The sequence below is a fragment of the Chiroxiphia lanceolata genome, chromosome Z, assembly GCF_009829145.1.
Source record: "Chiroxiphia lanceolata isolate bChiLan1 chromosome Z, bChiLan1.pri, whole genome shotgun sequence".
NCBI lineage: Eukaryota > Metazoa > Chordata > Aves > Passeriformes > Pipridae > Chiroxiphia > Chiroxiphia lanceolata.
The window spans coordinates 57210848-57223735 of NC_045671.1; the positions used below are offsets into that span (position 1 = coordinate 57210848).

A 12888-nucleotide genomic window follows, 5' to 3' on the forward strand; every position below is an offset into this window, starting at 1 on the left:
TACTCAGAAAGTTTAGACTAAGTAATGTAGTTATTTCCAGTTTGTTACAAACAAAACAAAACAAAAACCAAACAACCCTACTCAAAAAAACCCCAAAAACAAACAGAAAAACCCTTCCCTTTGAAGAAGTTCTGAAAAACTAATCCATTCTAAATTACGAATCTTTTAATGCTGAATTTTGCATCCTGCAATTGAAATTATATCACAAATTTGTAATTCATGTCTGTAGCATTAAATATGTTGGGTGATTTATTTTCTGTGTATAAAAATAAAGAAGTAATATCTCCATACAGGCTATGTTGAAGAGCTTTCTCAGTTACAGTAATGCTCAGTCTATATAACAAATCAAGATTTCTTAGTGTTTCAACTACAAATTGCTGAAGTGACCTCTCTTTTCTTAGTACTCAGTTTTATTATTTAGAGTTCTGTTTTCCAATTTTAAATTTGATATTTATGAGCAAAACTCTCCTGAATCAATACCTACTTTGCCTTGAAAACTTGGGAAATACAGGTGCTGATATATAACTTCTAACAGTCTGTAAATTTCTACTTGCTAGCACAACACCAGTTTCTGGAGAAATATCCCTTGCGGCATTTCTTTCTATTAGGGAGCAAATTGAAAAGAGGCAGCTTATACCTTTGGGATGTACCATAATTACACAGTATCAGGCAAAGAAGCAGTCTATAATGATTAAGAATAATGTAATTAAGAAGGTACTTTATTTACCCAGCTTTCCCAAGCAATCAAAACTTATTTTCTATTTGTTTTTCTCCCCTGTGGGAAAGTTTTGGTGTGGTAGGTGGAGCTTCCTACAGTTACTGTGATTTAGATATAAATTACCATCACATGTAAGACGTTCCACTACTCTAAAAATTGTAACACTAGATTTTACAATCCTACTTTCCATTGGTGTAATGATAAATTAATTCCTATTTCAGTTTGCATTAAATATTTGAGTTTAAAATATGCTTTTATTATGCACTTAAACATGAGCTGAAACAAATTAGAAGCTGGCCTTGTGCATCATATTATACTTCCTTGGTTTTTTTCCATTAGTAAGTTTTTTGTGTGCTATAAAGAAGCTTCTTATTGGATATAATTCTGAAGGTTTTCATAAATTCAGGTTGTTCTATGAGAAAATTGTTGGCTTTTTACCCACTTGTTCTCCAGTTCCTGCTGGCACCTTTTCATAGTGTCAGCCTACTGGTCTTTAAACGTGTCAACATAAAGCTTCTAATTGGCAAGACATTTGTGGAACATTTTCAATTACATTTTTCAAATTTCATTTATTGTTGGTTGTTCTAGCCAAGCCACAGATCATGGTGGGTGAAAAATATTGTTCCAGGTAAATTGTGTGAGGGTTTTCTAATGCAGGGAGTATGGTGATGTAGATGGAATAAATCAGCTCAAGTAGGGCCCATACACCACTAACCCTGTTTTTCTTGTGTGGGAATACAAATGCACCAGTTATACTCCACCAGTTATACTCCATTACAGAATAGTGTTGAAAAACTACTTGGCTTTCTTGAGCAGGATTTAGACATCTTTTATTTTGGGAATCTGTTTCAGTAGCTGGGCTTGGCTTGGGTTCTGAGAAGAAAGTCCCATGGCTGTTGATAGCCTGATGTTAATTAAAGGTTTGTGTGACATGACAGGACAGCCTTTCCCCATTCCAGAAGCACTTAGCTGATGCTTTCAGCTTACTTCACTGACTGGACTTGAGATACTATGGTTTTTTGCTTTGTTTGGGGTTCAGTTTTGGTTTTGTAAAGAGTCACGACCTAAAATTGTGTATTATCTGCTAGGCCTGCTAAGAGATTGCAGAAATAAAAGAGACTGAGGCTATCTGGTTAATTATCCTTCGAGGCTTTGAGCCAGAGGGGAGTAAGTGCATCAGTCCCAGGACATGACATGAGATCAGCTGTTAATTTCAAGAGAGCTGGTTCTGTATCTCAAGGATCTTGATAATTCAGCAACCGAAAAATTATCTCATCCTTGGAACTAAAGTGAGTCTCTTTACCTAACTAAAAAGCTGTCTCAGTGACAGGCTGCCTAACTTGATTTCAGTGGTATGGACACTCCCAAAGGTACATTTGCTGTGCCATCAAATGAGAAACTATTAGGGAAAAGTGAAAAGGAAAGCTCAGCACTTTTCTGGGAAAAGGGCTGTGATCAGGCAAAGGTCTCATTAAGTTTACTTTGCCATCCACACTGTGATAAGGACTACTGCCTAGTGTAAGCACAGACATTTGACTTTGGCTAAATAAGACAATATGTTTAAGCCTACATTTTCAGTATCCTATGACACTGCAATCTACAGTTTACCCCAAAGCTAGAACTGAGAAGCTTGTGCTACAAAATACAGAAACAGGGAAGGAGGCCCTTTATTCAACACTATCAAAGAAAACGAGTCTTTGCTACTGCTTGGAGCTGGGAGAACTTTGGCTGGGGAATTCCTACTTCCCACCTCATTTCTGATTAGCAAAGCAAGTGCTGGAGAGGAGCACAAGCAAACTACAGGAAAACATGTTTATGTTGTTACTTCGTTAACTGGCTGTTCTCCATCTTGTTCCTACATAGAGGGCTATTCCATACTTCATGTATTCTTGAGTAAAATTGCCCTTTACTGCAGGCTAGGGAGGAATTATCATCACAGAATATAGTCAATTTGAAACCATGTTGTTTGGCTTTCATTTGCATTTTTAGAATGGTTAGAGTGGATGCTGGCAGAATGGGTATTCCTGAGAGATAACTGGAACTCTACTGAAATGAATATATATGTACTTTTGTGCACAGAGAAAGCTTCTGTAACATTGGGAGTAAGAACTGTTGAATGCCCTTGGTAGCATCTTGAGAGAAGAGGCCATTTTAGAAGGCACAAAAGTACCTTATATATATATAAAGCACCCTATTTGTGCTTAGATAAGCACAAAAGTAGCTTATCGTTTGTGCACACTTTGTGGTCATTAAAGGAGCTGCCTGGATTTATTCTACAAGCAGAACATCATGGAATTTTTGGCTGTTCTACAGCTCAATATGGCTGTTAATTCAGAAGCAAGTCCACCAAATCAGTTTTCTCAAGAGGCATTTCAAGTTTTCCATCTATTCATTAAAGATTCGGTTCATCTGTAGAGTCTGTTCACTTGTAACTTGGTAGTAGTGCCAATATGCATCTGATTTCCACAGAATGCAACATATGGTTATTTGCTAGTCTTTTTACCTCTTGTTTTAGTTTTTGTTTTACCTCTTATTTTAGTTTTTGTTTTAGTCCATGTGGGGTTTTATTCTCTCTCTTTTCTCTGGGTTTTTTGGGGGTTTTTGTTTTGTTTTTTTTTCAAGGGGACCAAGGTAATGGAGTTTTCATGAAGAATCACTTAGAGTGAAATAGAGCGGTTGTGTTATGGGAGTAACACCATAACCTTTTGCTGGCACCTCCCTAATATCTCTCCACAGGATGCATTTTCAAAGCTGTAGATGTGCACACACAACTAGTTTCTGCTTCACAAGTTTGTTCTACTACTGTGTTACTACATACCTGCTCAGCAGTCCCCCAAGCCCTGACTGACCCAGGGCTTCGGTCTCCCTTAAATCCTAAGTCTCTGATGGAATGAAATGGAGAGCTTCCATAGTGCTCTGCTTGTGCCCCCTGCATGGATTTTCCACTTGATTGAGTGGTATGTGCAACAAATGCCAAAATAATGTTTCTTGCCAAAACAGGGATATGAGACCTCCTGTGATGTGGGTTGTTGACAACAGCTATAAAAATGTTTGCATTTACATTTGCAGTTGGTGCATAAGAATATGTGCACTGTTAACTACACAGTAGGCTGTTCGTCATCATCAGGAAAGCTGCTTTTCAAGTATTGAGGGTGACAAACAATGGATTCAACAGCAAGAAAAAACCCACTTACTAATTGCTATAGGGTCACAGAAAAATAAAGACAAGAAAATGCAAGCTGGAATAGAAACTACTATATGCTGTTCCTGCAGAAGAAAGGAATCAGTAGAAACATTGTATTCTAACTACTAAGAATTCCACAGCAGGGGGTTCTGTCACATTGGACTGTACACCTGATCAAGATCAGTACTTTTGTCTAAACACTTTTACTCAGAGAGTAGTTACTACAGTGAGCTGGGCCATACAGTTGTTTTTTTAAGATGAACATATGTGACCAGCTCAGTGCTGAGACCTCTCAGTGACCTCTCTGCACTGGCAGCTGGAGGATGGCTGCAGAGAGAGAGAGGAAATGGGAGGATGACCTGGCTGCAAGCAAGGCACCCTCAGTCACAGCAAAAAACATGTCTCCAAAACTCAGGGACTTCTACAAGCATTAGGGCTGTGGGGAGGTACCATCTGTTGGAGGCCATGCTTTTGCAGTGTTCAGTGGAGGGTGCTATGGTTTTTAACATCGATTCAATATCTAGTTCTTGGTCATGGCAACAAACATCTGGTAGCCCCCTTCACTCATGTTTGTAAAGAAATCTTTTTTTCCCAGTGAATAGGCCTTTGCTAATCTCTATGAGCAAAACCATTTAGAAAGCAAATAAAGTACTTGAAAAGGAGCCTTATGATCCAAACAGCTCTTTTACCAATATTAAAATATACAGAGTAAAAGCAAGCCAGAGAGTTCTTTTATTCCCCTTGAATAAAAGTTTCCAAGGTGCTCACCATCTCCACTAGCAGACAGTAGAACACATTGTCAATGGAATTAAGACTCCTGCAGTATCCACAACACATGCAACCCCTAGTTTATAAAAGACTCAAAGTAAACAAGCACAACTGAATTATCTAACCTAGTCAAAAGAATGACGTTAGGACATACACCAAATTTGTTTCAGTGCACAACATGAAAATTCACTGTTAATAAAAGAACTTACTGCTCTAGGCATTAAAGCATAACAGAAAAAACCCCATGATCTCATTCAGTATTACGGGGACCGCATGGGGTTTTTGGCAATTTTTTCCTGGTGTAAAATGTCTCGTACGTTGATAAGAATGTTAGTGACAAATATATGTTAGTTCACACTGCTCACTAAGAGATAAAGTAAATTTGGCCCTCCTTTTTGAACTCACTTATTTCATTACCAGTTTCAACCACTTTAAACCCTGTGGCTGAGTTTGGACTGTGGATATCCTGCTATTCATCTCCCACTCATTGAAAACTTGGTATGACACCTGCTATTGATATGTGGCTTGACACCTACTCTGTTCATGTTTCCACCTGCCATCACCCCACTTTGGTCACCAGCAGTACCCTCATATCTTGTTTCAGACTGATGCAGTTATTTTCTGATAGCTGTATGACTTCTGGAACAAAGCACTACTGACTGTTAAAGGGAACTTTTAGGTTCAAAAACCTTTCAATTCTGAGTGGTTCTTTGTATTTTGGATCTTTTTAATATAGACAAGTTTCACTTTAAAAACATAAAATATAGAAGAGACATACTATTACTCTTCTGCACTTTCTTTTGTGTTTTATAGGTAAAAAAATCCGCAATCTATTGAGGAAACTCTTTTTTTTCTGTTTTGTTTTTAAGTGCAAGCTCTTTGTTCGTTCTAATCCCAGTCTATGCACAAAAATGAGGAAACTATAAAAGATCATGACTTGTTAACAAAGCCTGTTTATTAGGTATCTAAAGAACAAATTCTGCTATAGAAGTACCTCAGGGACTGATTTTACCACTAGCTTCCAGGCAAATTGAAGAATAAATCCTCTCCTATTATCTATAAAAAACGGAAGATAGAAGGGTATGGAATGTGAAAGGCTAGAGCTGAAAAAGTTTGTTCAAGGTCATGTAAGATGCAGTGCTGGACAGAAACAGCACTGAAAATGAACCAATTTGTCTTAAGATTTGTTTATAGAAGTGCCCACAGGACTATGCTGCTTTAGACTGATATGATTATTAGGGGATTATGCAAGTAAAATTGGTACTGTAAGGATGACCACTCCGTCCTTGTGGGTATTTCCAGTCTGAAGTAGGTGCTGCTCTCACAGCAGCCAGCACCACTCTCGTCCTGGAGACTTTCCTTTCTTCTTCCAGGTGGGAGCCCAGTCTCTCACTGTAGCAACGATAAACAAAATATTGAGTGTTGAGGCTGAACCAAAGCTCACAGATGATTGTGAGCTCAATCTGTTATTTCCTCAGGAAGAGCAATTGCAAAATGACTCAGAGCTCTGCCCACCTCAGGGAAACAGCTTCCTCCTACTGTCAAGCATCGTACAGACAAACCGCAATCAGTGATGTTCTCTCTACAGTACACAGCCAACTGCACCGGGCCTCTCACTGCTGGGAAATTTGCTCTTCTATTGAGCTGCATTCAAATGAAATAGACAAACTTTAGAACTTTAATTAGTTGTGAGGGTATTTTGTGCTGTGACAGAATAATACAGTGCAATGGGTTGTTTCTGCACACATTCAACGATGTTTCCCACAGTTAAAGCTTGTGATTTATTGTAAACTACTCATCTGATCTATGTTCCCTTGCCTGCCTCCAGAAATTTTTTTGGTCGTTTCCAGTAGTTTCCCTGTGGGCGGTACCTGTGATATGTGGGTTACGTGGGGCAGTTTTACTGTAGCACGATCTCCCTCCAGTGCCCAAAGTGTAAGTTGCAGCTGGAGTATTCAAACCCACGCAACTTCCTCCTTCAAGCCGAACTGTGTCATAAAAATCACAGGCAACACGTCTCTGTTCCTGCTATTTCTGAAGAGCGAATGCTACATTTGAGGTCAGAAATGACAGTTTATTCTATTTTGGAAGTCACCAAACAGCTATTTGTACTCAGGTACCTATTGCCTCTCTTTAGTGTAGACAGTAAAGCATTAACAGCCAAGAAGATAACCACACAGCAAAATCAGTTTTTATTTTTGTTAGCTCCAGAAGTAATTTTGTTTTCTGTTAGCTCCAGAAGTATTCCAAACTTTACAAGAAAGGTTAATCATGAATTAAGGTTCATCTGTGCAGAGGGAGTATGTAGGTGATTTCTCCAACAACATAATTCTGTGTGTTCCTTACACAATCCTCTGTTCCCCGGACACCCCTTAGATTTAAGGCAGACAATGTAAAGGAGCAGGGAGTTTACAGCTCCCACAGGCTCATGTTGCTCTCATGAGTAGTCAGCCAGGAGAGAGAAAGAGTAAGAATTAATAGCTCCATAAGATCCCTCTCCTTAGTTCAGACAAAGTTTGTCATTGTCTGAATTGGTGGATTTCCATGGCTAGGCTTCGCGAACAAAGATTTGGGAAGGGCTCTACCCACATTTGTTACAAGTGTGCTGGTGGCTAAAAAGGCCAATATGAGATAGACAAGTCCGGTTGCAAAAGGTACAGCAGAAAGACTCCTTGGGTGGTTGATATGGTTTGAAGCTGGCTCCCTGCCAGGTCTCCAAACCTTACCACAAGAGTTCCCCCCCCCTCAAACCTCAGGGAGAAGAGGGAGAGAAACAACCAAGAAAACCCGAAACGAGAGAGAGACAGCTAAAGTGGTACATATAAATATATTTACACTTATATTACAATTATATACAATTAAAATATATACAATTTTACAAGGGAAAGGGAAGGGGGAAGGGAAGGGAACAAAACCAAAATAAAATATATATATATCCCAATCAGTAGCCCGAGATCTAGTAACTAAAGAGTTAGCAAAGAAAATATCCCACCACTCTCCTTGGGACAACCGAGAGTCGCTCCGGGATGATCGCCGGCAACCTCCGCCTCCCAAGGTTGACAAGGCCTTACCAGGCCTCGCTCCCCAACACGGCAGACTCAACAGCAGGGAACCTGCGCCTCCAAGCTGCCGGAAGGAAGGAGAGCGAAGGTCTCTCCTCCTTTCTTCTTATAGTCTGGTTTACGTAAAAATCGTAGGGAATACTGGGTAAATCTAGACCCTTCCTTGGTTACAAACTGGTCACCAAGGAAGGCCTAGCCCAAACCACCACAGTGGTATCGGCAAGACACAATTCTTTCTGCGTTGTCTTTTCTCCTTGAGAGCGATCCTGTGTGCTTTCTCAAAAGCAGCAACAGCGTTAGAGATGGTGTGTCTCCAGACCTCCCGATTGGAGGCCAGAGTAGACCAGTTACGATGATCAATATGGCCAAGGCTGAGATGTTGTTTCAGGGAGTCCTTGTATCTTCTCATTGGGGCTCCTCTCTTGTGGCAGCCAGTGGCAAGTTCACCATAGAGCAGGATCTTAGGGAGGCGGTAGTCCTTCATCCTTGAGATATGTCCTGCCCAACACAGCTGTGTTCTCAGCAACATGGCCTCAATACTTGTAACTGCTGGAATTGGTGGGTAATACTGGAAAATCCTCACTAGATCTACTGCTGAGGTATAGAGCAGTGGCCCTATGAAACTCCAGTACAATGATATTCTGAATAACACCACACCTGCAATAATATAATGATTAAGTGTGTTCATTCTACTTAACCCACTGTCTGGTTCGACAAAATACAATGCATTCGTGTTCCTTTGCTTCACCATGGGGTCACTGCGATGGGCTGGAGTTCTCCATGAACTGCTCCAGCGTGGGTCCCTCCCACAGGGTGCATTCCTTAGGGAGGTGGGGTCACAAGTCCTCCCAGCAAACCTGCTCCAGCGCGGACCTGCATGGGGCTGCAGAGGGACAGGTGCTCCTGCACCTGGACCACCTGCTCTCACTCCTCCTTTGCTGACCTGGGGATTGGCAGGGCTGCTTCTTCCTCAGCGTCCTCTCTTCTCTCCCACAAGTGCTGCAAAGTGGGTTTTATAGTTTCTTAAACACGTTCCCGCATAGGAACCAGCACCCGAGGGTCTGAGCCGTGCCCGGCGGGGGTCCATGGGAGCCGGCGGGAATGCTGTGCCTGGCCCGGGGCAGCCCAGGCCTCTCCTCACGGGGGCCACTCTGCAGCTCCCCCCAGACAGCCGGACAGCCGCACCCAGCACCGCCTCCCGCACACGGGCTGCCAAAATACGGGACGGGAAAGGGCGGCGTATTTCACGTTAATGGTTCAATACAGAGAGTTCCCACAGACAGTGATTTGGATTGGGAAATAGTAAATAGAGCAAAAAATAGTTACACAACACAAACCGTAAGATTAACATACAAGAAGTAACTATAGATTAACTCTAAACGGAGGCGTGATGTCTTACACCAGAGCACCAGGGTCTCGCAATCCACTCGGCCTGGCTGTGGCCCCTTCAGACACACGTGGATATGCCTGCGGGAGGAGCAGGACCGGCGGGATCCTTCTCCGCCTTTCACAAGCGCCGTGAGAAAGCAGAACCGGGCGGGGTTGGGCCCGGGCACCACCGCCCACGCACCGCGGCCGCGCTCTCCCTCCCCTTCCCTCCGTCCCACACTACACTTCCCAGCGGGCGATGGGTGCCGACGCACGCGCGGTCCCTCCCCTCCGTGTCTCGCCTCGTCCCGCCCGCAGGCGGGGCCGGGCCGGCCCGGCAGCGCAGTCGGGCCGGGGCAGCGGAGCGATGGCGGCGGCGGGGTTGCGCTTCGACGGGCGGGTGGTGCTGGTGACCGGCGCCGGAGGAGGTGAGCGGTGGCCCGGGGGTCTCGCACCCGCGGGAGGGGCTGTCCGGGGAGGGGCTGTCCGGGGAGGGCCGGCGTTGCAGGCTCCGCGCAGCCAGCGCTGCCCGCGGCCCTCGCAGGTGCCCCCGGGGCGGCCAGTCGGGCTTGGCCGGGGACAGGCAGGTTGTTTCCCTTAGAAAAGAGAAGAGAGGCTGCGGGCGAGGCGCTGTCAGCGCCAGTCCCGGCCGTGCCAAGGCTGCACAGGGGTCACGGCTGTGGATCCTGCTGCCCTCGGTTCGAGCCGAGCCCCGGCACCGCCGGAACTTGTCCCGCCGGTGCTGCGCCCGAACGCGTGATTTCTGCTCTTTAAACACACGGGGGGAGCAGCGCCCCGTCGGTCAGGGATGTCCTCGTATCCTGGTCCCTTCCAGTTGTGCTTTGGCCCCGGTGACTTGACGCGTGTGCCCCGCTTTGCGGGTGCCAGCGGTGCTGGGGAAAGCAGCCGCCCACCTGTTGTGCCTTCCCTGCTCTCGTTGCTCCCGGGAGCCGGCCTGGAGGCACGTGGGAGAGGGCAGGAGAGCGGGGAGAGGGTGGGGAGGGCCCTCTGTCACCGGCAGGGCGGGCCTGCGCTGTTGGTGGTCTACAGGCCTGGCCTCTCCAGGGAAGTGGATTTGCAATAGAATGCTTGGTTTTGCCAGCGAAATGTTTTCTATTTGTTGTTGTGGTGTGGGGCTGTTTGTTTGGGGTTTTGTTATTTATTTTTTCCCCTTTTACTATTATTTTTTCTTCTTTCTCTGCACGCGTGCTTGACCTTTGCCTACTGTGAGACTTGAGTAAATATACGAGGTGTCAGTGTATCCACTGGGCGAGAGGCAAAGTTTATGTTTGTGATGAACTGGTAAAGGAGCTTATTCTACGATCCTCTAAGAAGGTTCCACTCTTCCCCCAGCAAAGTTTTGCTCTCATTTTGTGGAGCTGCACATAGCCAGAGTTGTCATTTTGGGGGCCTAATTAGATGATGTGAAGATGATGTTGTGGAAAGCACTGAACAGTCCATGCACCTGAAGGTGACTAGCGTGAGCATAATTCAGGCCAGATGTTTATGGTGTTTTCACACTTTTACCAGACCTATATTTATGTGCTTCTCCCTGTATAGCAAGTCTAACTGAAAAAAACAGGTTAAGACCTTTGGTAATAGCAAAACAAAGCCACTTTGATAATAACAAAGCTTCTGAAAAGCACTGCATTGAGTAAAAATTGCTTGTCATAAGTGTGGGTGTGGTTACCCTTGTAATTCTAGTATTAGACTGCTTGAAAGTTGTTTGTTAACAGAAAAAACTCATCTTGTATGTTTTATTTCATAATAGGTTTTTAATAGGTGGTTATTTAAATTTAGGGAAGCCCTATTAAATTCAGATTAGTTCTTGTTTTGCTTTTATTTAGCTCACAACACTGTAGTTAGACTTTACTGCTTTTAACATTATTTTTCAACATTCATTTTTGGATTGGATGCTGCTGCACAGATCAGAGCTGGGAATTTATTTAAACATCTGGAGTACTAATTTGTTTTAAATACACAGGCATCTAAAATACAGTAGTTTCTTTTCACTTTGGGCAAATGTCTTGTGAATTACTGTTCTTGCCTGTCATGCAGCATTGTCATTGTTCATGCAATTCAACTTTTTTTTTTTAAATTAGTTTTGATTCTTAAACGTTCAGTCCTTGCTGACCAATTGAGAATGTCAGCACATATAACATGGTCTGGGTTTTGTGCACTTCTCAGTTGTGTGGCTTTTCAAAACAACAAAAAAAGTTTTCTTGGAATTGAGTTGCATGAGGCAGTGGAAGTATATGCACCTCACATGTGTTACTCTCCACTGCAGAGGCTCAAGAGAGTCTTAAAGGAATTTTTGATTTCTTGGTGTAAGATTAGTGTGTTTCAAAACAGTCTAAACAGTTCTGATTTTTTTCCCTCCATTTTTTCTTTTTAGAACTGGCTTTGAATGTTCTGGTGAGGGCCAAGTAGACACTATTTGCACTCTGAAAAACTTTTTTCTGACTGATCGTCACTTGATCGTTCAAATTTCTTTTTCTTTTGAAATTAATTAAAAAGGGATCAGTGTCATTGATCTCAGTAAGTTTGACTGGTACAGATATAATCTAGAAATGATTTATTGTAACAAATAACTAACGTCTAACAAAACTAGAATCTAGGCCAGAGTAAAGGTGCAAGGCCCTTGTTTTGTATGTAATGCAGAATTGACAGTCTTCTGTTACCATAGGCAAACTGTGTATGTGCCTGGTTAATTGAAGTATTAGGCATTCCTTTGTATCCAGATGATTTTGTCAATACATCTTGAATCACAGTTAAATTTTGTTCAGTTTCTTTTTCAAATCTTAACTTTAACCAGGGAAGTAGCTTATTCACTTAGAGCGTAATTAATTAACTTGAACCATCCACTCCTTCTTCACTGTTAAATCAGGACATTAAACGTTCTTCCTTTCAAATGTGTTTTTCTGTCACAAGCACAAACTGGACAGCAGCTTTCCCAGATGGTTCTGTTGAATGCAGTAACAAGGAGTAAGCATGGTTTGGTTTTTTTTCTCTTGACTGGAGGTTTTGTCTACAATTTACCTGTTTGTATACTTCCAAGTTTTGTACTTATGAAAAACTTTGAACTCCTGAGGGAAATAATGTTTTACTTTGAATCTTGAAGGTGTTTGTGTTGAATCGGTGCATTTTTCTTTATGCAATTAATTTTCGTTTAGCTTTTGTCTGAATTGTAATCCAGAAAACACTTGTTTTTAACTTTTTTTTTTAACCTAGGTTTGGGCAGAGCCTATGCTCTGGCTTTTGCTGAAAGAGGAGCTTCAGTAGTTGGTAAGTTTTATGCTAGCTAACTTGATCTAGACAATAACCTTTGCCTTTTCACATAGCTTGCATTCAGCTGTCCATGGCCTTTTTGACAGTAACCTTTGTTATTTAATGGTTTTCTGTCTTATCTTTTGCTGTTTAACTTTTGCTTCTAAGCCTTACTTTCTTATGAAACAAGCTGCCGAAGTTTCTCCGTGGGCTTATCTTTGCTGGAAAGCCAGTTTGAGTCAGATCATTTCCCAGATTTGACTTTCACCTATGCATACCACTCTTTACCATAACTTGTGGCCAGAGAGTGTTGTCTTATGTGAATATTGCTTAGAGTCTTCCAATATGACCATTTGAATAGGTGAATTTGTTATAGTATCTTCTCCCAAAAAAGAATTTACTAGAGTGTAACTCAGTGTCAGTAACATTGTTTCTTTCTGCAGCTCCTGGGACAGAAGAGCCATCTGGTCCCTGTGACAGTGCCAAATAGCTCTTAGTAAAAGGATTTCTGATGGGTTTGT

General features: G+C 42.6%; 1 protein-coding gene across 3 annotated transcripts in view; it reads left to right on the forward strand.

Annotated features, from left to right (window-relative positions):
* The first annotated feature begins 9413 nt into the window (after positions 1-9413).
* HSD17B4 (hydroxysteroid 17-beta dehydrogenase 4) overlaps positions 9414-12888 on the forward strand; it is a 66254-nt gene continuing 62779 nt past the window's right edge. The window contains exons 1-2 of one of the 3 annotated variants that reach the window (XM_032675190.1): positions 9414-9528; positions 12332-12385. In XM_032675190.1, coding sequence (XP_032531081.1) covers positions 9468-9528; positions 12332-12385 — 115 coding nt within the window. In that variant the 5' untranslated portion in view covers positions 9414-9467. Of the gene's footprint in view, positions 9529-11971; positions 12095-12331; positions 12386-12888 lie in introns of those variants that run through there. The other 2 variants (XM_032675192.1, XM_032675191.1) reach the window with 2 other exon arrangements.